At 51.1% G+C, this 24,988-nt stretch overlaps 1 protein-coding gene across 1 annotated transcript in view; it reads left to right on the forward strand.

Moving 5' to 3' along the window:
* Nucleotides 1-6,510: 6,510 nt before the first annotated feature.
* The window catches only part of slc12a2 (solute carrier family 12 member 2), a 53,301-nt gene continuing 34,823 nt past the window's right edge, over nt 6,511-24,988 (forward strand). The window contains 1 exon segment of the mRNA XM_061262763.1: nt 6,511-7,624. Coding sequence (XP_061118747.1) covers nt 7,055-7,624 — 570 coding nt within the window. The 5' untranslated portion in view covers nt 6,511-7,054.

Raw genomic sequence — 24,988 nt, forward strand, 5'->3', positions numbered from 1 at the left:
AATTTCACAATGTCAGAAAATCCGTCTAAATTAACAGGTGACCTTCGGAAAAAACTTGGCCAGTATAATTCAACTAATAACGGTAGATTGACAGACAGGAAATTGTGCCAACGCAAGCGTACTATTGCTGTGGGGATCACCGTATGGTCATTTTGCTCTGAAATCCTGTATTCACATCATGTGCTACTTGGGTGGAGATATCCCCCCCTCTCTCACCCTCTCTCTCTCTCTCTCTCTCTCTCTCCCTATCTCTCTCTCTCCCTCTCTCTCTCTCTCCCTATCTCTCTCTCCATCTCCCTCTCCCTATCTCTCTCTCCATCTCCCTCTCCCTATCTCTCTCTCTCTCTCTCTCTCTCTCCCTCTCTCTCTCTATTCTCTTTTCTTTGGATATTGTCTAATTATATAAAATCCTGGGACATGTGCACACACACACACACATACACACACGCACACACACACACATACACATACACATACACACACGCACACACGCAGATGCGCGTGCACACACACACGCACATACACACATGCACACACACACATACACATACACATACACACACGCACACACACACGCACATACAGATGCACGCGCACACACACACACACATACACACATGCACACAGCTGAGATTCTCAGTGTCTTGGGAGTGCCAGACCATGGCCAAACACATCTCAAGTAATTCCACTCCCACTCCCACACATACAGAACGAAGCTCTTTTTCCGACAAAGGTAAACCAATTAACTTCATTCGGACGAAAGGGGAAATTCCTGCCCTTTCACAGGAATTAAATTACGTCTCAATTTTATTATTTCTGCTGGGGGAAACATTTCCCTGGCCGTCTGTGGATTCCACATTCACAGGTTTACAGCAAAACGTAGCCATAAGCTCACAGAGCAGGACTGTAAGAGCGCATAAACACGTCTGTGGAGAGCAGGCAGGTAGGGGGAGCCCACCCCGCCCAGGGCCTGCTCCTTCCCGGTCCCCGGGCCTGATTGGATTACTAACGGGGCTTATTTAATGGGTCTGAGATTAAATCTCTGCAGTGAAGCGTGTGGTCCACATGAAAGAGCCGGTGCTGTGCTAATGAACTCCTGGTGAAGAACAGCGCCATTAGCGGGATTAACCACGGGGCCCGGGGAACGAGGGGCAGATCCTCCCACACAGGTGGGCCTCATGCGGGGAGCCAAACGCGAGAGGGGGCAACTGCCTGGTTCTATTACCCCCTCCTGCGCCCTCGGACTCCACACTTGGATATCCAATTTTTTGTTTATTTAAGCTCTGAGCAGATCCAGCTGAGACCAGGGCAACAAAGAGTTGATGGGGGATACTGAATCCATAGGGAGTACATTAAAGTACACAGTGGGTACATAAAAGTACATAGTAGGTACATAAGACTATGTAGGAGGTACATAGTAGGTACATAAGACTATGTAGGAGGTACATAAAAGTGCATAGTAGGTACATAAGACTATGTAGGAGGTACATAAAAGTACATAGTAGGTACATAAGACTATGTAGGAGGTACATAAAAGTACATAGTAGGTACTTAAGAGTACCATAGCAGGTGCACAATCGTACACAAAGTCACATAAAAACAATGTCTACAGCACAACACAAGCTACAGTGCAAACACAGGGCTACCCGACATCTAAAGAACAAGCACCCTCTGCATGCAGGAGGCTGTGAACTCTGGATCTAAAATCAGAATTTAATACTGTGAGCATGACGTGCTTCAGCTCAAAGGACAATTCATTCCTGGCCAAAAAATGTCAACAACAGAAAAACAAACAACAACTAGATTTATGTTATACTGCAACAGGGAAGGCTGAGACTGGTGAAGCTCCAACACAGCTGCAGATTGTGTGTGAATGGTGTAAAACGGTGGCGGGTTTGGTTAGTTGAGGCAGAAAACAGAATGTGGCGGATCTTTGCCCAGGTGTCTCACCTCCAGGTAAGGGTCTGCCTGTACTGGTTGTATTGGCTCTCTTCCCTCCTTTCCCCTGGGACAGGCCAGAGCGAAGAGCCACGTCACTGTGAATAAATCTGAAATACATCTCAAATGCACCCTTGCATGTGGAGGAAAGGGAGAAAGCCAAAGCCCTGTGTGTTCTCAATTTACCGAGAAGATCAATAAAAGATTCCCTGAGAGATATTACATGTATATGTCTCACTCACTGTAGGCCCAACCCATTGGTACCCTGCTTACACTGGTATTCCAATCATTACTAAACCCAATATGGCAACCAGGTGCTGTTTGGTCAGGTCTACAGTCACACATACATACATACATTCCTTTACATTAAAAAGTAAGTAAGTAAAAAAAAAAACGTCCATCAAATGGGAAGTTTTAAAGGGACAGTGAGTGAGTGAGGTTACTGTATTCGGGTTACTTGAATTATATATTCTTGCTTTAGACCATGAACCCCTGAATGCCCCATTACCAGCCATTGTGAAGCTGGTAGGTTGTTGAAAATTTCTATAAATCTCTAAAATAATTAATCACATGCTAAAACACAAAAAAATAAAAAAAAGTATAGACTAAACCTGAAACACTATGTCTTTAAGGAGCAGCAATAGTGGAGACTAATGGGGTGTAACTGTTTAAGGTGTGAGGTCACACTTATGTGAGGAGTGTGTTCTTAACTGAGCATTCTAATGCTGATGTAACAATCACAACTGCTAAATGGAAATTTCAATTGAAATGGTAATTGAAAGCAGCAGAGCTCTAGAACACGGACTTGGAACTTTGAAAAGAAAATCAATTCAACTTCATTTGTAAAACACATTTAAGATTACCTGACACTGACCAAAAGTGCTGTACAACCACAATAAATAAAAACAGGCTCAAAAATGTTTGCAAATGTTCAAAATGTTTATTATTTATTTATTACTAGATACCAAACATAATTACATGACACACCTACATTATTCAAAGACAATAAATACACCCTTACGATGAGGATCTCACCTGGGTCTGAAGGCCAGGGAGAAAAGATAGACTTTCAATCGGAGATTTAAAAGTGAAACTAGAGGGGCCTGTATATATAAATAGAGACCTAATATAAAAAAGGTAAACCAAATGAAATATATTCCAAAAAGCCTACTCTTCAGGGCTGAAAATGCATGGCTACAGGGCTCAGCAAACTGAGCAGAAATATCCTCTCATTACAGTAAGTCCACATATTTCAGCGCTTTCTATACACAGGTGTTTATGCCCACACTGCACCACATATATGAAACATCTGGGGGGTTTTCTGATACTCGCAGAAACATAGCCTGGAGAATGGAAAAACACTGAGGGCTGGGCCACTGAGCACCTGCAGGAAGACCCCCCCCCCAGCATGATCTAAACTGCAATTATTCACTCAAACACTCAGTGGTTTCTCTACACTCCCCTGTTGTGTATTGTTACATTACACTCACCAAGCACTTCATTAGGTATTTATCATTCGGGACTTATTTTTTATACTTCTACTGCTCTAGCTGTAGCCTATCCACTTAGAGTTATGGTGCGTTGTGTGTTCAGAGATGCACTTCTGCATAGCACTGCTGTAATGTGTGGTTATTTGCGTTACTGTCACCTTCTTGTCAGCTTTGACCAGTCTGGCCCTTCTCCTCTGACGTCTCTCATTAAGGCTGCAGAACTGCTGCTCACTGGATTTTTTTGTTTGTTTTTTTGCACCATTCTTTGCTAACTCTAGACTAGTGTGCGTGAAAATCCCAGGCGATCAGCAGTTTCTGAGATACTCTAACCACCCTATCTGCCACCAACAATTATTCCACGGTCAAAGTCACTTAGATCTCATTTTTTCCCTGTTCTGATGGTCTGATGTGAACATTAACTGAAGCTCCTGGCCTGTATCTACATGATTGTATGCATTGCACTGCTTAGATTAGATAATCGCATAAATAAGTAAGTGTAATAAAGTAAAAATGTTCCTAATAAAGTGCTCGGTGAGTGTATATTATAGGCATTGGACAGACACTCTTATCCAGGGACAGGTGCACTGAAAGACCCTAGAGGGATGTTCCAAGTGCTGTTTGGCATATGGGGGCACATGTTTACATGTTTAAATTACTGTATATGTACATACTGTAAAAAAACGAATAAAAATGTGATCACCATAAAGATTCAGTCAGTAAACCGTAGCCTTTTTGGCCAACACAGACACCATACCCTCTCTAAGGAGGGGCTACGCCTTCTATGAATATGCTGAATGTAGTCAGTCTGGAATGTGTGTGTGTGCGTGTGTGTGTATGCATGTGTGTGCGTGAGATTGTGCGTGCATTGTGTGTGTGTTTGAATGTGTGTGTGTGTGTGTGCGTGTGTGTGTATGCATGTGTGTGCGTGAGATTGTGTGTGCATTGTGTGTGTGTGTGTGAATGTCTGTGAGATTGTGTGTGTGTGTGTGTGTGTGTGTGTGTGTAGTCAGTCCGATACATGCTACTGGTGAACTTAACAAAGTGCAGCTGTTAAAACTCTTTGACTTGGACAAAGGGTAATCCTACGGCATCAAACATGTTACGCTCCCATAAGAACACAGGGGCTGGATGTTACGCTCCCATAAGAACACAGGGGCTGGGTGTTACGCTCCCATAAGAACACAGGGGCTGGATGTTACGCTCCCATAAGAACACAGGGGCTGGGTGTTACGCTCCCATAAGAACACAGGGGCTGGATGTTACGCTCCCATAAGAACACAGGGGCTGGGTGTTACGCTCCCATAAGAACACAGGGGCTGGGTGTTACGCTCCCATAAGAACACGGGGGCTGGAGGGATGTTTTACTCAGTGTGCGTGATGCTGAACTGTGATAGGGACCAGCCTATCTGTCCTGGGGATAACTGCTCATATTGACCAGGCATACGCTTTAACCATCATTCGATTCATATGCCCTGTGGGTGTGTGTGTGTGTTTGTGTGTGTTTGTGCACATGTGTGTGCCTGTGTGTGTGTGTGCGTGCCTGTGTGTGCGTGTGCGTATATATGTATGCATGTATGTGGGGGATATGCGATTGCGTGGTACACGTGTTGTGCTCATGTCTGTGTGCATGCATGCATATCTATATGTGTGTGTGCCAGGGTGTGTGTGTGTGTGTGCATGACAATATTCACAAATTGAATTGCGATGACCTACCATTGCCCCCCCACCCTCAATCCTAAAAAATCGATGACAGAAATGTGTCACGGTGTGGAAAAGGGTGTGTTTCATACTGAGTGGAGGCAGACCAGGGACTGTGTCAGGAGCTGTGTAATATGCTCGTTAACATACATCACACATCCCTCCTCAGCCCCACTTTACCACGACGCTGTTCGGGCTCAGCGTACTACGGGCCCTGTTTCTGAAGAGGTCCAGCTCGATGACGTTGTTCGGGCTCAGCGTACTACGGGCCCTGTTTCTGAAGAGGTCCAGCTCGATGACGCTGTTTTGGCTCAGCGTACTACGGGCCCTGCTCATGAAGAGGTCCACCTCGATGACGCTGTTTCGGCCCAGCGTACTACGGGCCCTGTTTCTGAAGAGGTCCAGTTCGAAAGGGTGCGAATGTTTACACTGCTCACAGTGCTCAGAGCTGCTTTCAAATGTCACATTACACAAGGGCGGCCCGGGATTGTGGGTAATCAGAAGGAGCTTTACACGGAACTTTCTCTTTATAAACTTTAAATTACGCAATTCGCTTGAAAAGCTACCGCTGAAAAAGTGGGACTGACTTAAAAATTGAACATTCACACATTATCTTTGGTCTTATCTTTCTACTCTACTTGATAATACCATGCTCTCATGCATGCGTTCTTCACAGTGTTGTCTTATAAACAACTTTTCTGTTTATCGGATAACAGTAGTAGTGTCTGCTCAATGCTTGTATTGGCATAAACAACGATACACGTTAAGCTCTGTGTTTGGTGTATGCCTAAATGTAACTACTGATTTCTAGTGCTTATGACATTTTTAATCAATGCTCAAGCAAAGAAAAATAGTTTGCCATGTTTTATGTGTTTTTTTATTTATTATTATTTTTTATTTTTTTGCAATATCAGACCACTTTTTAAGATATTTGAGGATAAAACATACATATAAAAACATATTTTCAAGTTGGGAATGGTTTCTAGTCCTAACACATGGCACTTAATGTACATACCCTGTAAATATGTAGGCTATGTACTTATGAAATGTGATATAACGTTAACAAAGCATCATGTCAGCATTGCCTTTTAGCACTATGTCAGTAGTCCCTATAAGCACTGTGTGTGTATGTATGCACTATTATACGCTATTAGATACAAACGCTTATCGTATTCACCAGACAAAAGCTGTACCCATGCTTTGATTGACACGCCCCGCCTCCCTGTACATCCCGGGGCGCATACGTCAAAAAAACGCCTCTGCCTCCGAAAAAAAAAAAAACACTGAAATCTCGCGAGCTTTGCGTGCCGCTGGAACACACCCCTGAAGCGATGCCTCGCTGCGGCGTGTATATAGCAGCAGTCTGAAGTCATTGCGAGTTTAGGAGGAGTTGCGGCAAGGTTGGTTGTCAGCATCCAAACAGAAAAAAAAGGGGAAAAAAAAGCGTTGGAGAAAAAAAGGCGAGATTGCGGACGCTGTGTCGATAGGAGTGGACTAGAGACCAGGACATCCTCGGGTCGTCTCCAACCGTTTATCTGTGCTAGTGATATTTAGAGGTGAAAGTTAATGCCTTTTTGTCCAATCCATCTCAAAGAAGAAGCAGCCTGCCAGCCTGCCAGCACGCTAGCTTGCTAGCTAGCTACCATTCTCCATTTCTATCCGCATGTCTGAGGTTGTGGTAGTTTGAGAGAGGCTGTGCTTGCACCAGCATCCGAGCGCTCTGCCGGCGAAGTAAGGAGTGCTGGTTACCGATACTTTTATGTTGGATCCCTTTGATAGCGGCTTTAGATTCGCTGTACGTTACAGATCTGGGTTAGGCACCAGAGCTGCTCGACAAGTGGGTTTCTAGCTACGCTAGATATTCTTTTTTAAAAACCTGTTCTTAATTATTCATCCGTTAACGCAGCGCGCTCGCTAGCTAGCTAGCCATGTCAGTGCCGACGTCCAGTTCTCCCGCCCCGGGAGATAACCCCCCGCCGGAGCAGGAAGGGCTGTTGGTGGATGCCGGTTTGAAACCGCTGGGTCCGACGCCCAGCCAGAGCAGATTTCAGGTAGATTTGGTGGCCGAGGCAGCCGCTGCCGCCAAACCGGCCGACACGGATGCTTCCCCGAATGCGGCAGACGAAAAGGCTACTCCCGACCCGGTTAAGGCACCCGAGGGACCGGAGCAGCCGGCGGCTGGTGAGGAGGCTAAGGGCAGATTTCGGGTGGTGAACTTCGTGGACCCCAGCGGGGCCGGGAGCCCCCCGGATGCCGTGCCCGCCGATGGTTTCCAAAACGGGGACACCGTGATGAGCGAGGGCAGCCTGCACTCGTCGACCGGCGGCCAGCAGCACTACCACTACGACACCCACACCAACACCTATTATCTGAGGACTTTTGGCCACAACACCATCGACGCGGTCCCCAACATCGACTTCTACCGGCAGACTGCGGCGCCTCTCGGCGAGAAGCTGATCAGACCCACCCTCTCGGAGCTACACGACGAGCTGGACAAGGCAAGTGCATGGTGACACACACACACACACACGCACACACACACACACACACACACACGCATGGCACAGCGAGGCGCAGCCGGACTGCGAGCACGTCGCGCTGCGAGACCGCAAACGGCCGTGCGATAGCAGCCTGATCGGATTGGTGTAGTTATAACTTCTAGCGTTAGCTGGGTGTCGTTGCTAGTGGCATATATCTCGCAAGCTCTGCATTCCCCGTCCGTTTTCAACATTAGCAACAGACTACATGCATTGTTTTAAAGCATTGCTGGGCTGGGATATGTCAGTGTCCGAATATCCATCACTGTTGACTGCGGTGTGCGTAAAACGCCCTACTGTGTAAAAATACTGACCGGACAGGTTTTTAGGAGAAATGTCACAAGCTAACAAGCTTTAACTAACAATGATCGTGTAACTTGTTAGGTGTTATCGAGAAGCGCGCATTTTTGTACTTAGAAATATCTCTCTCTAATAACTATGGGAGTTGGGAGTGTTTTGTCTTAAGATTTTTCATCTTCTGTCATAAATGAGGTATTCTCTCTTTCCGGTGATACTGTCGAGTATCGCAGTCGAGGAACGCGTGTTCCTGTAGCGTTAGCTGTGTTCCCCGGTTTGACATAACAAAGCGCTGTCATAGGCTCCACAGCACTAGCCTATGTAACGTTAGCCGAACTTCTTTCTACGTGTGCCCGTCCTTTGTAATGTCAGTCTGTCGTTTGTTTTCCGTGGGAGGAGAGTAACTCCCACTAACTTACTTACCGGCTTTGCCAGGGCATTCCGCATTCAACTTTATGAATGCCAAAGAAACAGAAACGACCTCCTTGCTTTTTTTTTCCCCAGCCGATTAATTTAGGCGCTTAAATCACATTTAGCCTACTTGTGCAACTGTATTTACCTTTTGTTTGAGAATGTATTAATGTCCAAAAACGAGCTAATGCGGATATAATTGCCTCCGGGCTCCTGCGAAACGCTTATCAAGTCTGGTTGCGTACAAAGCCTCCGATCTTTTGGTTATGGAAACTGTGTGTAGTTGGGTAACATTTTTGTTTAACGCAGGTAGAAGCAGACTGCCGATTTTGTAACATTTATTTTTGACCTCATTTAATGAAAATGACAAGTTGGATGTTTCGATCCGGACTGTCAAACCCTCCTCCTTCCTTCCTTTCGTCTGACACGTCGAAATGAAAAGTAGACACAAGTCTGCAGTTTCTAGTTTCTAGAATATTTAAATTTTTGTCCCGGGCCCTACTGCTTATGTCAGGGTTGTTACTTTTGGGGTTTTCCCCAGGCTGGTTGGTAAAATTGTAGATTTTGGTTTCGAGCAAATTTGTTGAATAGTTTCATAATGCATTATTTTAGAAGTGATCAATTGTACCCCCCCCCCCCCCCCCCCCAAAAGTGATACCTAATCGTAAATCGTAGCCTAAAGTCACCGAGGCGGTAATTGGGTCCTCTCTTGACCTTTTGCGGGAAGGCCGACTTTAAATGCGGCGAAAGGGAAGGTGCGAACGGTGGTTGAATATATGCAAACGAGTCTCGCTAGGCTGCAGGTCCGGGGCTCACCTGTCGGCCTGCCTCCCGGCGGAAAAACCAACAGAAGGGCCGCGCCGTGTTGACGTCCCGGCAGCCGGCTGTGCCTGGGACGTGAGCGGTGACGAGGTGTGAGAGAGAGAGGGAGAGGGAGAGGGAGAGAGGACTCTCAAGGTTATACACCACACCTCCTGGGCTCATAAACAGTATTTTTCTGTCTGCCTTGTGTTTTATGCTGAAATAATTATTTAATTCCTATTTTTATGCGAGTCTCCCTGACTTTGCATTTAAGGGGTGGGGGACAGGACTTTTGCTGTTCTCTTTTAAAGGGGACATCGACCTTCTCTCGCTCTCTCCCAATTAGCCTGAGTCTCTGGTCTCTGGTCTGGTCTGGTCTCACGGCGTGGCGGGAAGCGCCCGTGACCCCGGCGGCCCGAGCTGAGTGAACCTGCGTGCTCTCAGCCCTGCGCGGCCCGCGTTCGCCCCCCTGTCTCAGACCGCTCTCTCTCCGCGCTCAGCTGTGCGTAACCCGACACCTGAGAAATGAATTGTCACGAGCGGGGTTTGGTGTGGGTGTAAATATAGCTGTTGCCTTTCTCCGGAGGCATACGTTAAGCAGCTTTAGCGGTGAGACTTTTGTGTGTGTTTTTATTTATTTATTTATTTCTGTGCTTGATGGCAGTGTTTCCTTAACGTGCGCAGTCTGGTAAAATGGCTGATTCAGCACTTTCGGGATTCGGGCTCTTTCCGGTATTCCCGGCTGTAATCGCGGGGCCCGGCTCGGCACTCTGCGCCCTTCCAAGTTCCCCGCCGACCAGAGGAGGCCCCGGGCCTGTCATCCCGGCTCAGTCACACGTTTGTATTTGAGTGTCTTAAAGATGGCGCGCGGTTTCCTCTCGGGTCGGGCCCCGCCCCCGTTGCCCGGCCGATGACAGGTCTCTTCAGCGCCGCACCGCCGAGCCGTTTTTAATGAGCGGTAATAATAACCCGCCGGGTCGCCGGGCGGACTCTCGCTCAAGGTCACGGCTTAAGCCAATGGGTGACCTGCAGGACGTCAGCGCTCTCACAAAGGGTGCCATTCAGGCGCTGACGTGCGCCGTTAATCCCGTAACGTGGTCCGCGCCCGTCCCGGTCTGCGTGACGCCCGGGAGCCCCTCCGTCAGCGCCCGGCAAACCGCAACAACAATTATCAAATCCGGTAATGAGCGTCCCCAGCCTGTTGTGTTTGCGACCTTTTCTTTGTCCTTTTTATTCCTCTGATTACACCTGACCTGTTGTTCCTTCAACTTTCACCGTGTGAAACGCTTCCGGGGGAAAGGACCTCAGCATCCATGTCTATTGGGTGCTGATGAGACGGCCAATCAGCAGCGAGGCCGTGCAAGCTTCGACGCGATTGGTGGCAGAAATGCATCACGTGGTCACACGGAAGCGGTGTCACCTTGTTGCTGATTGGCTATCTCAACATCACCACTCTCCTATTGGTGTTATTTTTTTTCTCTCTCTCTCTCCTGGAAGCGTTTCTCGGGGCATCAGGTTTGGTTGTTGACGACCTCGTCAGGTGTATTTAGAGCAGTAATTAGGCGTTACTCCGCTGACCGTTATTGCGGCGTTTAATTGCCTGTGCGGTTTTCGGCCCCGCCCTAGTTGCGTTCGGCTGCGTGGTTCTCATACTTTGATCGCCCTCAGGCTAATAATACGCTACTGCAGGTGCGCTGGAACGCATAGCTGGCGATCCTCAAAGTGTTAAAGTGACAATGAGGAGGATCGTTAGAGCCTGCTTAAAGGCCATCGAAGCGCTCTTTCTGATTTATCACTCAACTTAAGCTGCCTTGTGAGCTCTCTGCGTCTCTCTCTGCGTCTCTCTCTGCGTCTGTCTCTGCGTCTGTCTCTGCGTCTGTCTCTGCGTCTGTCTCTGCGTCTGTCTCTGCGTCTGTCTCTGAGTGTGACCTGTACAAGGTCAGTTGTGTATGGTTGGCAGGGACCTCTCATTCATAAGTGCAAGGTGACTCTACTTCTCCCTCCTGTGTTATGAAACCCGCGGCTTTATAAGATGTTCCCTGATAGAATAGAATGGAGAATAGTGGCTCCATTCTTTCCCCCGGATCGGGTTCCGCCGCTGGGAGGCTGGTCGTGTCGGGGGCTGTGGCGGCCTTAGCGGGATTGGGCTGCAACATTTAGACCAGTCTGCACGGGGTGCGGGAAACTCAGAGTTTCAAAAACAGGTGTGAAATAAAAATAAACATGTATGCACGGAGCGGGGTCAAGTTCGCCCGAGGAAGGAAAATGGTTGATGTTTTTTTTTGGTATTGTGGTTCTGTTTTTGTCAGTAATGTTTGCTGAACTGAAGCAGTAGGTTGAGGACATGGTGTTAATAAAGAAAATGGAGAATTGTGTGTGTGCTTAGGGAGTGTAAAGGGAACTAGGGGTTTTATTTAGTGTGTTTGTTTTAAACCCTGAAAATGCAAAGAAGCTGGCTGCTGTTTACATAGCACCCCCCTCCTCCTTAATTAGACTGCAAACAGTGTGTGAGATCTTCAGCCACCTGATGGTCACTGTTTGCTTCTGGCTTGCTTGGGTGTGCTCTTAGTGTTGGCTGGTTGAGCCCTTTAGTAAACCGATCCGGGGGACGCTGTTCAATAATGGGTGTAGCTGGTGAAAGTCCCTGGCTCCTCTGGTTTAGTGGATGCCGTGTGTCTCCCCTGAACCCCGTTAGCTGTGAGGTATTCCTCTGCCGTGCGTCTCCCCTGAACCCCGTTAGCTGTGAGGTATTCCTCTGCTGTGCGTCTCCCCTGAACCCCGTTAGCTGTGAGGTATTCCTCTGCCGTGCGTCTCCCCTGAACCCCGTTAGCTGTGAGGTATTCCTCTGCTGTGCGTCTCCCCTGAACCCCGTTAGCTGTGAGGTATTCCTCTGCCGTGCGTCTCCCCTGAACCCCGTTAGCTGTGAGGTATTCCTCTGCTGTGCGTCTCCCCTGAACCCCGTTAGCTGTGAGGTATTCCTCTGCCGTGCGTCTCCCCTGAACCCCGTTAGCTGTGAGGTATTCCTCTGCTGTGCGTCTCCCCTGAACCCCGTTAGCTGTGAGGTATTCCTCTGCCGTGCGTCTCCCCTGAACCCCGGTTAGCTGTGAGGTATTCCTCTGCCGTGCGTCTCCCCTGAACCCCGTTAGCTGTGAGGTATTCCTCTGCCGTGTACGCTCCGCAGTATTGACCCGGCGGGGCGGGGGACCTGACGGGGCGTTTTTATTCGGGGCGGTGCCGTGGGACCTTGGCCGGTTCCGCTGAATTATTGATGCTGCGACAGAGTGTCGGCCGCTAAGTGTTGATGGGGGGCGGGGGGAAGCCCCACTTCCTGTCCTCTCTCTGTCCTCCCTGACTGGTGGAGTCAGGGGTTGGGTGGCGGGGCGGATAGTCAACCCCCTCGCTGTACTCTGGGTGGAGTGTGTGCCCTCCGTCTCCATAGCGATGCCTGTCCTGAGGAGGGTGCGGGGGATTGGGTGAGGGTGCGGGGGATTGGGTGAGGGTGCGGGGGACTGGGTGAGGGTGCAGGGGGGACTGGGTGAGGGCGCTCATTTGAGGCCTACAGGTTCGTAGGTCCATGTGCCATTTACAGCTGCTTTTAGTCCCAATGACCCATGGTCAGTGAACCCGGGGATAATGATCCACTTGTTCCGGTGTTTAGTTGGACGTGGCCCGGTGCTGCAGTGCTGTGGCCTCATGGCTCCTGATGGCTCCAGCGGTGTGTGTGTTTATCTGCGCTGTTTGGACGCTGGAGGCTCTACAGCATGTTGTGGTGTGTTGTGGCCCTCTTGTGCTCAAGATGGCGGAAATCGATAGGCGCTGTGACTCGTACAGGAAGTGGTGGAGAGTCCTACAGGAAGTGTGCGTGGAGCGAGAGAGCCCTGTGTCTGTCGGAGCGCGTCTGGCGCCGTGGTTACGCCATGGTGTTGGTTTGGAGCTCGGTCTTTGTGTCTCACACAGACGGGTGTTTTTACACAAGCGCTGTACACAAACGAGCGTTTTGCACATTGTGTTTTTTCACGACCGTTTTAAACGGGCGTTTTTACACCAGCGTTTTACGAGTATGAGCGCTTTAGTGGCCTTTGTGCAGCGTTCTGGGAATCCTCCGGTGTGGAAACTCCATGGAGACGGTCGTGCCTCGTCGTGGGGCGGGGGGGGTTGGTCCCAGGGCATCCCAGGGCTGTCGACACGTTTCCCTGTCGCACGTTTTTCTGCTGCGGATTCCAGCTTGGGGGAGGGGCCTGAGGGGAGGTGTCACTCACTCACATCGCCGCGGCGACGAGGACTTCTGGTGACTGTGACATCACGGCTCACTGCAGACATGAGGGGGGGGGCGGGGGGGCGGGGGTTATGTAGTCGCAGTCGTGCTGCTCAGTTAATCTACTACCTGCTGGGGTGACGAAGACACAATTTCCTTTTCACACTCTGTCTCTCTCTCTCACACACACACACACACACACACACACACACACACACACACAAAAGCCCCAATCTGTCAGAGATGATTTCCCAGTCTATTCCACCCATACTCTGCATTCCGCAGATCCACTTACCGGGGCCTAATTCCAGCCCCTGAACGCGCAGTAACTGATCTCCGCCCGGACGCCCGTTCACACGGTGGTGAGAGTAAAATTAGCCGCGGTAGCTAGGCTAACCTTCAGGGTCAATACTAAAGACCGCGGCTGCTCTCTGGGGTTCTGTTTTCAGTGAGCCTGCTGTGCCTTCCCTCCAAAGAGTGGAGCTGGCAAACCCAACCGTCACCTTCTCTTGAGCGTTCTTCCAGTGATCAGTTTTACCCATGATGCTCTGGCACACATCCGTTTTGCCACACAAAGAACCATAGAAACTGAACTGTGGAGATTGTAATTCACTCCCAAAAAACGGCTAGTTCCCTCGGTCAAGCCTTTTGGCCGCAGGTGGTTTTAAGTTCCTGAAGTCTGTGAGTTTCTTTAGTCCCAGTGACCTCTTCCTCTGGCTGTGGTTAAACTTCAGAGCGTCTGAGTGGGCCTGTGCTTTCTGTTAATCTTCGTGATAAGCTGGGTTGTTTTAGCCGACTGCTTCCTTTAAGCCCATACCCTTGACATTTAAAGTGTAAACACGGCGTCGAGGCTTCGGTGGAAGTGTGGAGCGTCTCGTCTCTGTTCCCCACAAACCGCCTCCTGCGTCTGACGCCCTGCGGACTCCTTCAGTCGAAGGGGATGTTCTTGCATTCGGTCAAACCGACCCGACAATTGTCCCTAATGCCGCGCAGAGAGTCTGGTTTCGCTCCGTGACGTCGGTGTGCGTTTCCGCCGCAAAACGGCGCTCCGCTGGAGAGCGCGGTCTGTGTCAGAGGACCGCAACATGTCATCATCATCCGCCAGATGTAGGGAGCGAGGACGGTGGGTGTGCTTCCTGGTGTGTGTGCTTACTGGTGTGTGTGCAGTCTGGGCCGAGGCCAAACCGGAAGCCACAGGAAGCGCCCGCACTGCGGAGTGTCCGTGTGACGTGTGAGAGGGAGGGGGGAACGCTCTCACACGCCGGCGGAGTGAACAGTAGGCCCTGCACAAGATTTAGAGTGGATCTGTAAACTGCACACGCTCAATACGACCCCCCCCCCCTGCCTCTAAAGGCCCGGTAACTGCCCGTAACTGGCGTGTGCTGAGGTCACTGGACCAGAGGAAGACTCCCATTTAAAAACGGAAACAAAAAAACAAAAAAAAAAAGTGCATTATATGGTGTGTATTAAAATGAATAATAAACTCTCTGCTTGAGTCAGCTGTAGTGGAGTTGGACTCTTGTTCACTCAGCTGTGTGGTGAGGTCACACAACCAGAGGAAGAATCCCATTAAAAAAAACTGCTTCTATGATTTATTTTAGTAAGGACTCTCTCGTTGAGTCAGCTGTGTGGTGGGGTTAGACGCTTGTTCACTCAGCTGTGTGGGGTGCTGGAGTTCCTGCTAGTGTTGCGTTGTGGTCTGCGTGCGTGCGTGCGTGTGTGCGGAAGTTCTCCACCTCAGCGCAGCGTGTTGAGGCCTCACATGCTCGTGTGTTTACGTCCCTGAAGGTGTGCGTGTGCGTGTGCGTGTGCGTGTGCGTGTGCGTGTGCGTGTGCGTGTGCGTGTCCGTGTCCCTGCGTGTCTGAAGGTCGGTGTTGGCTCTGCGTGTCTGTACGTCTGTGCGTGTCTGTAGGTCTGTGCGTATGTACGTGTCTGTAGGTCTGTGTGCTCTGCATGTCACGCAGTGGCAGGAACAGGAAGTGAGGTGGCCCCCGGGCCGTGTTCAACGCGAGGCTGAGAGAGAGCTACAGACAGTCTACAGACTGTGTACATTAACCCTGAGAGTGTGTGTGTACATTAACCCTGTGTGTGTGTGTGTGTGCGCATGGCTGTGTGTAACTGTTTACATTAACCGTGTGTGTGTGTGTGTGTGCACATGGCTGTGTGTAACTGTGTTTACATTAACCCTGTGAGTGTGTACATTAACTCTGTGTGTGTGTGTGTGTGTGTGTGTGTGTGTACGTACATGGCTGTGTGTAACTGTGTTTATATTAACCCTGAGTGTGTGTGTGAGTGTGTACATTAACTCTGTGTGTGTGTGTGTGTGTGTGCGTGCTCATGGCTGTGTGTGTGTGTGTGTGTGTGTGTGTGTGTGTGTGTGTATAACTGTGTTTATATTAACCCTGAGTGTGTGTGTGTGTGCGCACATGGCTGTGTGTAACTGTGTTTATATTAACCCTGAGTGTGTGTGTGTGTGTGTCTGTGTGTGCGTGTGCCTCGATCACGCTGTCCTCCATGTTGACCCCGTATCCCTCGGCGATGTGACGGTCGCTGTTTCAGGCCGGAGAAATAAACTGGGCCCGTTTCAGTATTTTCCCTCACAGTAGTCCAGCAGTTCACTGGAGTTTTCCCCTTTTACACAAACACTGCTCTCTGGGGGGTAAATTCCTCATTTAGGCCAGCATCTGTGACCAGTTTGAGCTTAACATGAGTTCAGAAACATTGCCTGTAGATTAACAGGAAGTGTTTTGATAGAATTTAAAGTGCGAGTGTAGATTTTCCTTACTGAGTTTTTATGTTATGAGTTTTATGTTTTTATGTTACGTCCGTCCAGCTTTTCTAGGTTTCTAACTGCTGCTTTTCAGAGACAAAGCCTTCAAATTTCACTCTAAAACCGCTATGGGTTTTGCTTACGTAAAGATGACATTTACTGGAGTCTGAGCTGAAGCGCGCTGTGGCTAGATTGAACAGGGGCCGCGGCGGCTCCGCGGGAAGGTGTCGGAGTGATGGGTCTTTCCCGCCGGGGGGCGATGAGGGGGGGGGGGTGCTGATGCGGCAGAAATGGGCGGGCTGGCGTTACCGGCGGCTTTCGGCCCTTTGAATCGTTTTGAATTACGGTTTTGATCGCGGCTGTGTGGGACAGGGGCTCCCGCCAACAAAGGGGGGCTTTGTTGCTAAGCGAGGAAGCCCGTATCGGGGACGTGGAGTCACCGCGTCGCCGCTGGGAGGGGGGCGCTTGTTTTTCGGGAGATTGGATCCTAATGCAGCCAGTCTGCGGAGCGGAGCGACTGAGTGCGTAAACTCATCAGATCCATTCTGACCGTCCTCTAAAGGGAGGATAATGTCGCCTTTGTGCGGTCTCGGTCCATGTCTCTGTCCGTGCTGGGCTTGTTGACTCTCAAACGGCATATGTTGAAGATGAGAATATGGGTGTAAAAATGTCTTTTTAAAATGTTATCTATTTTTTTTTTTCTCGGCACCCCAATTAACAAACACACAAGTGTGTAACCCCAGACCACGGCCACTTCACTGTGCGGGAAGTGCCGTTGTAGAAGTAATCGCCTTCAGGAAATCAAGCCTGATAATGATTGAATGCGTCTAATAAGGGCTTTTCCTTTTATCAGTAAAACCCTTTAAAGTGGGCTATTGTGTACTGAGATTTGAAAAGGAGTGCCTGTATCTGGGCAGTTCCATAGCGACGGCTGTAGGCCTGGAGCCTGACTGTGGTGTGTTTACGGGCTGGTACCGGCTGAATGGCTCACGTTTTTACGGTCTGTAACCGGCCGGGTAGGTCAGTGTTTTTGCGGTCTGTAGCCACAGCTGAATCGCGGCTGGTTACAGGCCGGCTGGGCGGTGGGTTGGTCGGTTGGGGTCGTAAACCACGGAGCGATTGTCCGTTGCCGCGGGCGTTTGCTGACCTTATGACAGGCTAGAACCATCGCCTTGCGTGTGTGTGTGAGTGTGTGTGTGTGTTCCTCCCGCTCGCCGTGTCTCTGTGCCCCCCCGGTCGCCACGGTCACGGGCGTTCTCACAAACATCACATGACGGCGGAGAGGTAACAATGACGCTAACCTGCAGCGCCCACGCCGGCGCCAGTAAACACTTTTGTCTGTTTGTTTGTTTGTTTCTCCGACCTCCTGTTTGATTGGCTCTGTGCTGGATTGTGCCAGTGTGTCCGGTGGAGCTCTTTTGAGTGGGCGCTCTGTTTCACGCACTCTCTCCGTGCTGAAAGGGGGGGGGGGTCTGGCGCTTAGCGGGAGTCTCGGGCGGGGGGCGATCGAGGTTGGGCCGGCTGTGTGGTGACCTGCTGGGCCCGTAGCCCCCGCCCCGCGCTCCCGCCCCCCGAGCGGGGCCCCCACAGCGGGGCCCCTAGAGCAGGTGGCTTCGACTGGGCCGCGTCTCAAACTGCACATTCCTCAGTGCAACTGTGACGCATACTGCCTGCATCACTGAGCCGGGGTCGTCCGACATGCGGACGTGACCTTTCTCCCGGAAAAGCGCACCCGGTCTGCGGGGGGGCATGTTTGTGTATCCCCCACACCCAGGAAGTGGCCCTCTTTCCCACGGCGCGGTTTTTGTCGCTGCTTGTTTGCGGAACGGAGGCTGGAATTCTGCAGTCGGAATTCTGCGAAGGTTTTTTTTTTTTTGGAATGTCTTTTTCCCCCAATTTCAGAACAGTGTTTCCTAGAACACGCACTTGGACTAAAAAAAAAAAAATATCTGTGACCTCACACCTTAAAGGGTTAAATCCTGTGTTTGGGCAGCTTTGCACGCACGTGGTCTTGTGTGTGAAAGAAAGGGACAAAAAACTGTTTTTTCAAAAAACAACATCGTTACTTTGTCACTATCTGTTTTTGACCTTTTTAAAAATTCTTAAATTGTCAGCATGCAGACTTGTTCAGCCGGTTGGCATCTCTTGAGACGAAGGCTGCTTTAAGGTTTGGGGAGGGTGGGTAGGGTAGGGGGGATGGTTTCTCTCTCAAGGTTAGCCGGAGCGAGTGGTTCAGGTACTGAGCTTGTCTGGTGGAACCGATGTGTGCCAGGAAAGAGCATTTGAGCGCAGAAAAGGATTTGGACCCAAAAACGGTTCTGTATCTGACCCAGTTGCGTTCTCCTCCCACCTCTGGGCGTATCCCTCCAGGTTTATTTCCCTGGTGTCCGTTTTTGTTTCCGTATTAATTCCCATTTTCATACGTCTTCATCAGAACATCGAGGTGTCGAATGACCGAACCAGCTGGGCGAGATCTTAAACCGGCCGGATTGGGTGACAACGGGCTTAAATATTTGGACATGAAATTCACCCACATCCAAATATTATAGATTTATAAAAATGTTTTGTATGGTTTCGTTTTACAGATTCCAGTTCTCAATTTCAACGACCTGAGGAACAGGTAAATAGATTCACCCAGGACTGGAATTCCCGTGGCAAAGGAATCCCTTTTATTCCTTCCTCACGGTTATTCCAATCCCGGGTGCTGGATGTGTTCATAGGCCGACAAACTGGAGGAAGCTTTACCATGACCGTCCTGTAGGCCTTCACTCCAACCCTAACAAAGCACTCCTCAGTCAACAGCTAGAGCAGGGCTGCCCAACCCTGCTCCTGGAGATCTACCATCCTGTAGGTTTTCACTCCAACCCTAACAAAGCACACCTCATTCAACCAATTAGCTGCTCTGGCTGTTGAATGAGGTGTGGCTTTGTTAGGGTTGGAGTGAAGGCCTACAGGATGGTAGATCTCCAGGAACAGGGTTGGGCAGCCCTACTCTAGCTGTGGAAGGAGGGCTGGAGGTCTGGGTAAAGAGCGTGTCTGCGCTGTGAGCTGAAGTCTGAACGCTGGACTCCCCTGGGGGCTCATTACGGTGTGTGGCTCGGAGCGGAGAGGACTCGTGTTCTACCCGCAGTGCGTTGTGCTGTCCTGTTCCCCCGGCGTCCGACGAGAGAGTGGGGGTTTGGAAAACGGACACCCCCAAAAAAAAAAAAAAAACCTCCCCGTGTCTGTCGTCAGACAGGGGCAGATGTGAGTCTGAGGCTTTGCAGGTTAGGGGGTGGAGCCGGTGTACTGGCAGATGTGTTTGGGGGATGGGGGGGGTGTTTACTCTGCGCAGTTTAATGTAATGTGTGGTAATTCAGTGCAGTGCTCTCTCTCTCTCGAGTGTTCACCGTTCAGAATCGCCCCGTCTGACCTCCGTAAACGAGTGCATGTCTGTAAACGAGTGTCCCTGTAATTATAATGCCACAAACGTGATGCACCAGGATATCTTTGGACATTGGACCGACTTCTGACTGGACACAGACGTTCAGATGTTCACACCCTCCCCTTTTGCGTTCTATAATCGTGTTTGTGTCAATGCCCCCCCCCCAAGCACCATTTTCTGTGGACGTGGGGGAAATGTCCTCTTCCACGTTTGCCGTGGGGGGGGTCGCTGTGACCCTGGCGGTTGATAAGTAGCGGTTTCGGCGGTAGGTGACTCCTGCCCTGCTCCCCCCCCACCCCCCTCACTATACTGTATAGATTTCATTCCTGTAGTGCTGTTGAGCTGTAATCTAAGGTGAATGAAACCCAATATTTCTGCGGGCTTTAATTCCGCCTGTTACAGACTTTTGGGATGGAATCGCTGATTCCCGCTTAGACTTAGATTCCCGCCCCCAAAATATTCCAGAGTGCAACATCAGTCCTGCTCTCTCCGTGCTCCATTGATCTCGCGTGTTGCAATGTTCAAGCTCAGTGAAGCGTGGGGAAGTGTTTCAATCGGAGACGATGACGCGTTTGACCAACATTCCTGGTTCTGAGTGGACGGACACGCACGCCTGTCCCAGACTTGGCAGGGCGAGTTCGGAGTGCGCCTGAAAGAGGCCGGGTCCAAGAAGACTATTTTTAACCTCTCGTGCTGCAGGAGGCCTGACGCTTTTCTCTCCGGGAGGAATGTCCTGAGTGGGGGGGGGGGGGGTTTCGGGGGCTCAAGCTCTCGATGTGGTGACCCCTCGAGGCGGTTCGTGGTGTGACTGCGGGCTCTCTCTCTCGCTCTCTCTCTCGCTGCGGCGAGTCCTGTTTGTTTTCGGCGAAGTCTTCGCCGAGGCCGGTGGAGAGTGCTTATCGGAAGAACGGAAAAACTTCCCTGCCTGCGTGTCATTAATCCTGCCTGGAAGCCGGGACTGCCCAGGATGTTCCGGAGGGGAAGGGATTTGTCGCTTCTGCGGCTCGTCCGTTGAAGAGTGTCGGAATATTTCAGCCGGTGGAACCGCGTGTGCGTGTGCGTGTAGGGGGGCCGGGGGGGATTCCGGGATTCTCCCGAGCTTTGAGACCCGTGAGGTTCTTGCCGTGTTCTCTTCAGACCGCTCCGCTCTGCTCCTCCTGCCCGGGCCGGGGCACAGACGCGTGTAACGTCTCTCCGCTGTTTGTGTCCGCGCTGGGGCAATTAGAGCAGACCCGACCGGAGCGTTAAAGCCGTGCTGTACGACCGGAGCATTTAGTGTGGCCAACACCGAAATTAAAAGGTGCAGTAAAATGGCTACCAGCCAATCAATAACCCCCCCCCCCCCCCCCCCCCCCCCAAACCCTGTCCTGCGGTCCTGGAGTTTAGAATGTGGGGAGCGGAATCTTGCCGCTGTGGAACATTCCACCCTGGCCGGTTATGAGTCTGCGTCGGAGCCTCGTCGATGTCGAGGAACGCCAGGAGCGTTTCCTAAACGGCAGGGCCTGCATGTGCAGGAGCGGGCGGATGGAACGTCTGTGGAGAAGTGATCCTCGTTCGAGTGCCTGCCGGCGTTTGAGTCGGCTCTTTGAAGAGTAGGTTCTCTTAGAATTAAGGGAAAAAAAATCTAAATGGAAATTAAAAGTCCATGTTCTGGAATCCCACTGCTTTCAGTCGCCAGTAGTAATAGTCAGCCTACGTCAGCATGAGGACGCTCAGTTAACTAATCATATTTGATCTTAGGACTTCTGTAAACGTTGGCTATATACTACATGTTGTCCATCAGACCCTGTATACCACCAGGCACACACAGCCAAGGAGACCGTTTTCATTCCGGATCATTCCGTGTTAGGGTTTGTCACAAGCGCTCTTTTTTTCACCCGTGGCGTGTTCATGTCCGTGTGCTGGGGGTAACACGCGTGTGCTAAACTGTCGGACAATTTGAGCTACGAGGCTGGACCAATTGTCTCTGTTTGACTGTGTATAGATCCGCCGACCCAGTCGATATTAACGAGTGTGTGGGTAATTGGAAGAGTGGGCCGTTTGTCCAGGTGAAAGTACCAAGGTTACGGTCTGATTTAAGGGCTATCGACTGTAGCTGTTGAGAGACTTGACTGCCTGTTAGTATCACACTAATGACCAATCGGATTAACATGCAGTGTAGTCTACATTAGCTTTAGTCTATGCTGTGAGGCCTAGCCTTTCCACTGCCCAAGAAGGTCTGTCATAAATGTGTAATGACTTAATTATATGTTTTTTCCTCAAGCAGAAAACATTAGCTCGTTAAGTTGCTGCCCGCTTATCAAGTACAATTATCTTACCCCATTGGCAAATCTTGAAATGAGAAAATGTCTCGTCTCACTGGCAATATTTTGAGTTTATTTTAAGTGAAGAAGTGTGATTTTTAAGTGTAGAATACTTGATTTAATTCCTGTGGAATTTGGGATCTCTCTGGGGGAGGGGGGCTGATGCATTCTGGGTATAAAATGATGCATTCTGGGTACACGCCAGCAGTCTAATCCCACGTTGCTCACGTGTCGTAAGAGGTGCTAGGAGTTTGCCTTCCTTCTTTTGGACAGAATTAGGTTGGGATCGTGTTTCCTGTTACTGGACTCCGAGAACGGTGGCCCCTCTCCTGAGAGAACCGGGTTTCCTCTGGGAGTCTGGGGTCGGGGGCGTGGTGGGGATGGGGGGGCACTCCTTAAGGAAGTAAGACCAGAAATAAAGCTCACAAGAGTGCATTTCGCTGGCTGTCGGACCGTCCGCAGAGAGCTGCAGTAGCAGACAGACGGCGGTTTATATTTCTGCGGAGGCCCTGTGCGGAGGCCCTGTCTCTGTGCGGAGAGGCCCTGTGCGGAGAGGCCCTGTCTCTCAGGTCACTGATGGCTCCCGTCTCCACGCACATCGCACTGCCAGCCCAACGCATCATCAGCCTGGTTCCCTAGCAACACCCACGCCGTGCGCTCATGACCACCATGCACGCTGGCTGTCCACCTCCGTCCGCATGGCCCTGTCTCTCTCTCTCTCTCTCTCTCTCTCTCTCTCTCCCCCTCTCTCTCCCTCTCCCTCTCCTGTCTCTCTCCCTCTCCTGTCTCTCTCCCTGTCCTGTCTTTCTCCCTCTCTCTCCCTCTCCTGTCTCTCTCCCTCTCCTGTCTCTCTCCCTCTCCTGTCTTTCTCTCTCTCTCTCTCTCCCTCTCTCTCTCCCTTTCCTGTCTTTCTCTCTCTCTCTCCCTCTCCTGTCTTTCTCTCTCTCTCTCCCTCTCCTGTCTTTCTCTCTCTCTCTCCCTCTCCTGTCTTTCTCTCTCTCTCTCCCTCTCCTGTCTTTCTCTCTCTCTCTCCCTCTCTTTCTCTCTCCTTCTCCCTCCACTCCTTCTCTCTCATCTTTCGGGAAACATCGACAGCCCTCCAGGACTAAGAGTCAGTTACCCCTCCCTGCCATTTTTCTCCCACTCTATTTTTTATTTAATTTCCCTCAATCCTGCCTTGTTTTACTCTGTGTTAACGAGGGCCTCTCTCATTGGCTGATCCGGCTGTCAGATGATGAGGAATGGATTCGTGGCTCTGCGTCTGCATCTGTGTCACATGCAAAACATGGGCTGTGCCGTCGCCCGGCGAGGTTCCCAGGACCCGTCAAACCTTCCGGCACTTTCCAGCGGTCCCGTGATGGCGGGCCGACAGCCGTACGAGACTCCGGGGCTGTGCGTGTCACCGGATTAACGTAATGAACCAATCGCGTCGCCAGGTCCATATAACGATCCAATCAATGGGGGAATGGGGATATATATATAGCCCCATGCCCTTTCCGTGTCCGGACCCCAGCGCTGCGTTGGGACAGAACCGGCGTGCTGTTCGGGGAACGGGGGAGAAGTCCGCTGCCCCCGGTTCAGCCTGCCGTTCTCGGTCCCCGCCAGCTTCCGCTTGCGTTCGGAATGCCGGGAACCGTCTCGCACTAATCTCTTTTTCCCGTCAGCCATCTTAGAAGCGGCTGCATCGCGAATTTGATTTTAGTGAAATAGCGATTGCTCACGCGGCCGCTGTGTGTGAGTCATGCGGCCCCTGGCTCCCGGGTCCCGGCCGGGAACGCTGACGTCACGGGAAGTGGGAATGCCTTGGCGGGGTGTTCCGGGTTCTTGCGGAGCGTGAGGAGTCCCGGCCTGTTTGAGGCTCCGCGCCCCCGGCACTCCGACATGCCGTCTAACCGGTCGGCCCGGTTACCGGCCAGGGCTCATCCCGGGATGAGTAACGTGTCCACGCCCTCGCCGAACGCCGGCCAGACTACATTTCCTGGAAAATCCTCCCTCTCTGGGCTACATTATTATTATTATTGTTTTTTTTTGGTTTTTTTTGTGATTTGCACAGACCTTTGTTTTGTCATTGTTGAAAATAGGCAGTGCTATCTCCACTAAGCGGGTGATAAATGGCCTTATTTTAATGCAAATCCACCCCCACCCCCCTCGATGGAGGCTAAAAGTGCCCCGGTTTCTCCGCTCCTGTGCCGACCGCTATCTCTCCACTAACAGGCAGAGGGAGAGGCCCCCCCCCCCCCCCCACAGGCTGCTGTATAATTCAGCACTGCCTGTAACCACAGACCTGCCTATTGTGCTCCTCTGTACTGCAGCTGTGCCCTCTACCCTGCCCCCTGTCAGCCTGCAACACTCCTCCACACACCTCTACACACCTCCACCCCTCTGCCCCACACACCTCCACCCCTCTGCCCCCACACACCTCCACCCCTCTGCCCCCACACACCTCCACCCCTCTGCCCCCACACACCTCCACCCCTCTGCCCCCACACACCTCCACACCCCTCTGCCCCCACACACCTCTGCCCCCACACACCTCCACACCCGTCTGCCCCCACACACCTCCACCCCTCTGCCCCCACACACCTCCACACACCTCCACCCCTCTGCCCCCACACACCTCCACACACCTCCACCCCTCTGCCCCACACACCTCCACCCCTCTCCCCTGTGGATGGGGGGGAAGTAGGAGTTACTCATGGCTGGCTTTATCTGCGGTTTTCATCTTAATGGTTGAGTTCTGATCTGAGGGTTTCCCGTTCTTCACTATCTCTCCTGGCAGAAGGATGCTGTTGGGGGGCGGTGGTGTCAGTGAGAGTATGTACTCTGGAATGTCCTGGATGTTGGGGGGTGGGGGGTGGGGGGCGCCGTGAGCAGGAGGTGACGTATATCAGCGGGTCTCCTCAGACGCATGGCCCTGGAAAGAGGAAGTCCCTTCCCTTCAGAGCCCTTTGTTCTGTGAGGTCATTTCCTGTCCTCGTGGCGCTCCGGGGGCGGGGGGGGGGCTGACGGTCATCATCTCGCCCTGCCAGCCCCCCCCATTACCCGCCTATTACCCCAGCGTTC

The sequence above is a fragment of the Conger conger genome, chromosome 12 (genome assembly GCF_963514075.1).
Source record: "Conger conger chromosome 12, fConCon1.1, whole genome shotgun sequence".
NCBI classification, from domain to species: domain Eukaryota; kingdom Metazoa; phylum Chordata; class Actinopteri; order Anguilliformes; family Congridae; genus Conger; species Conger conger.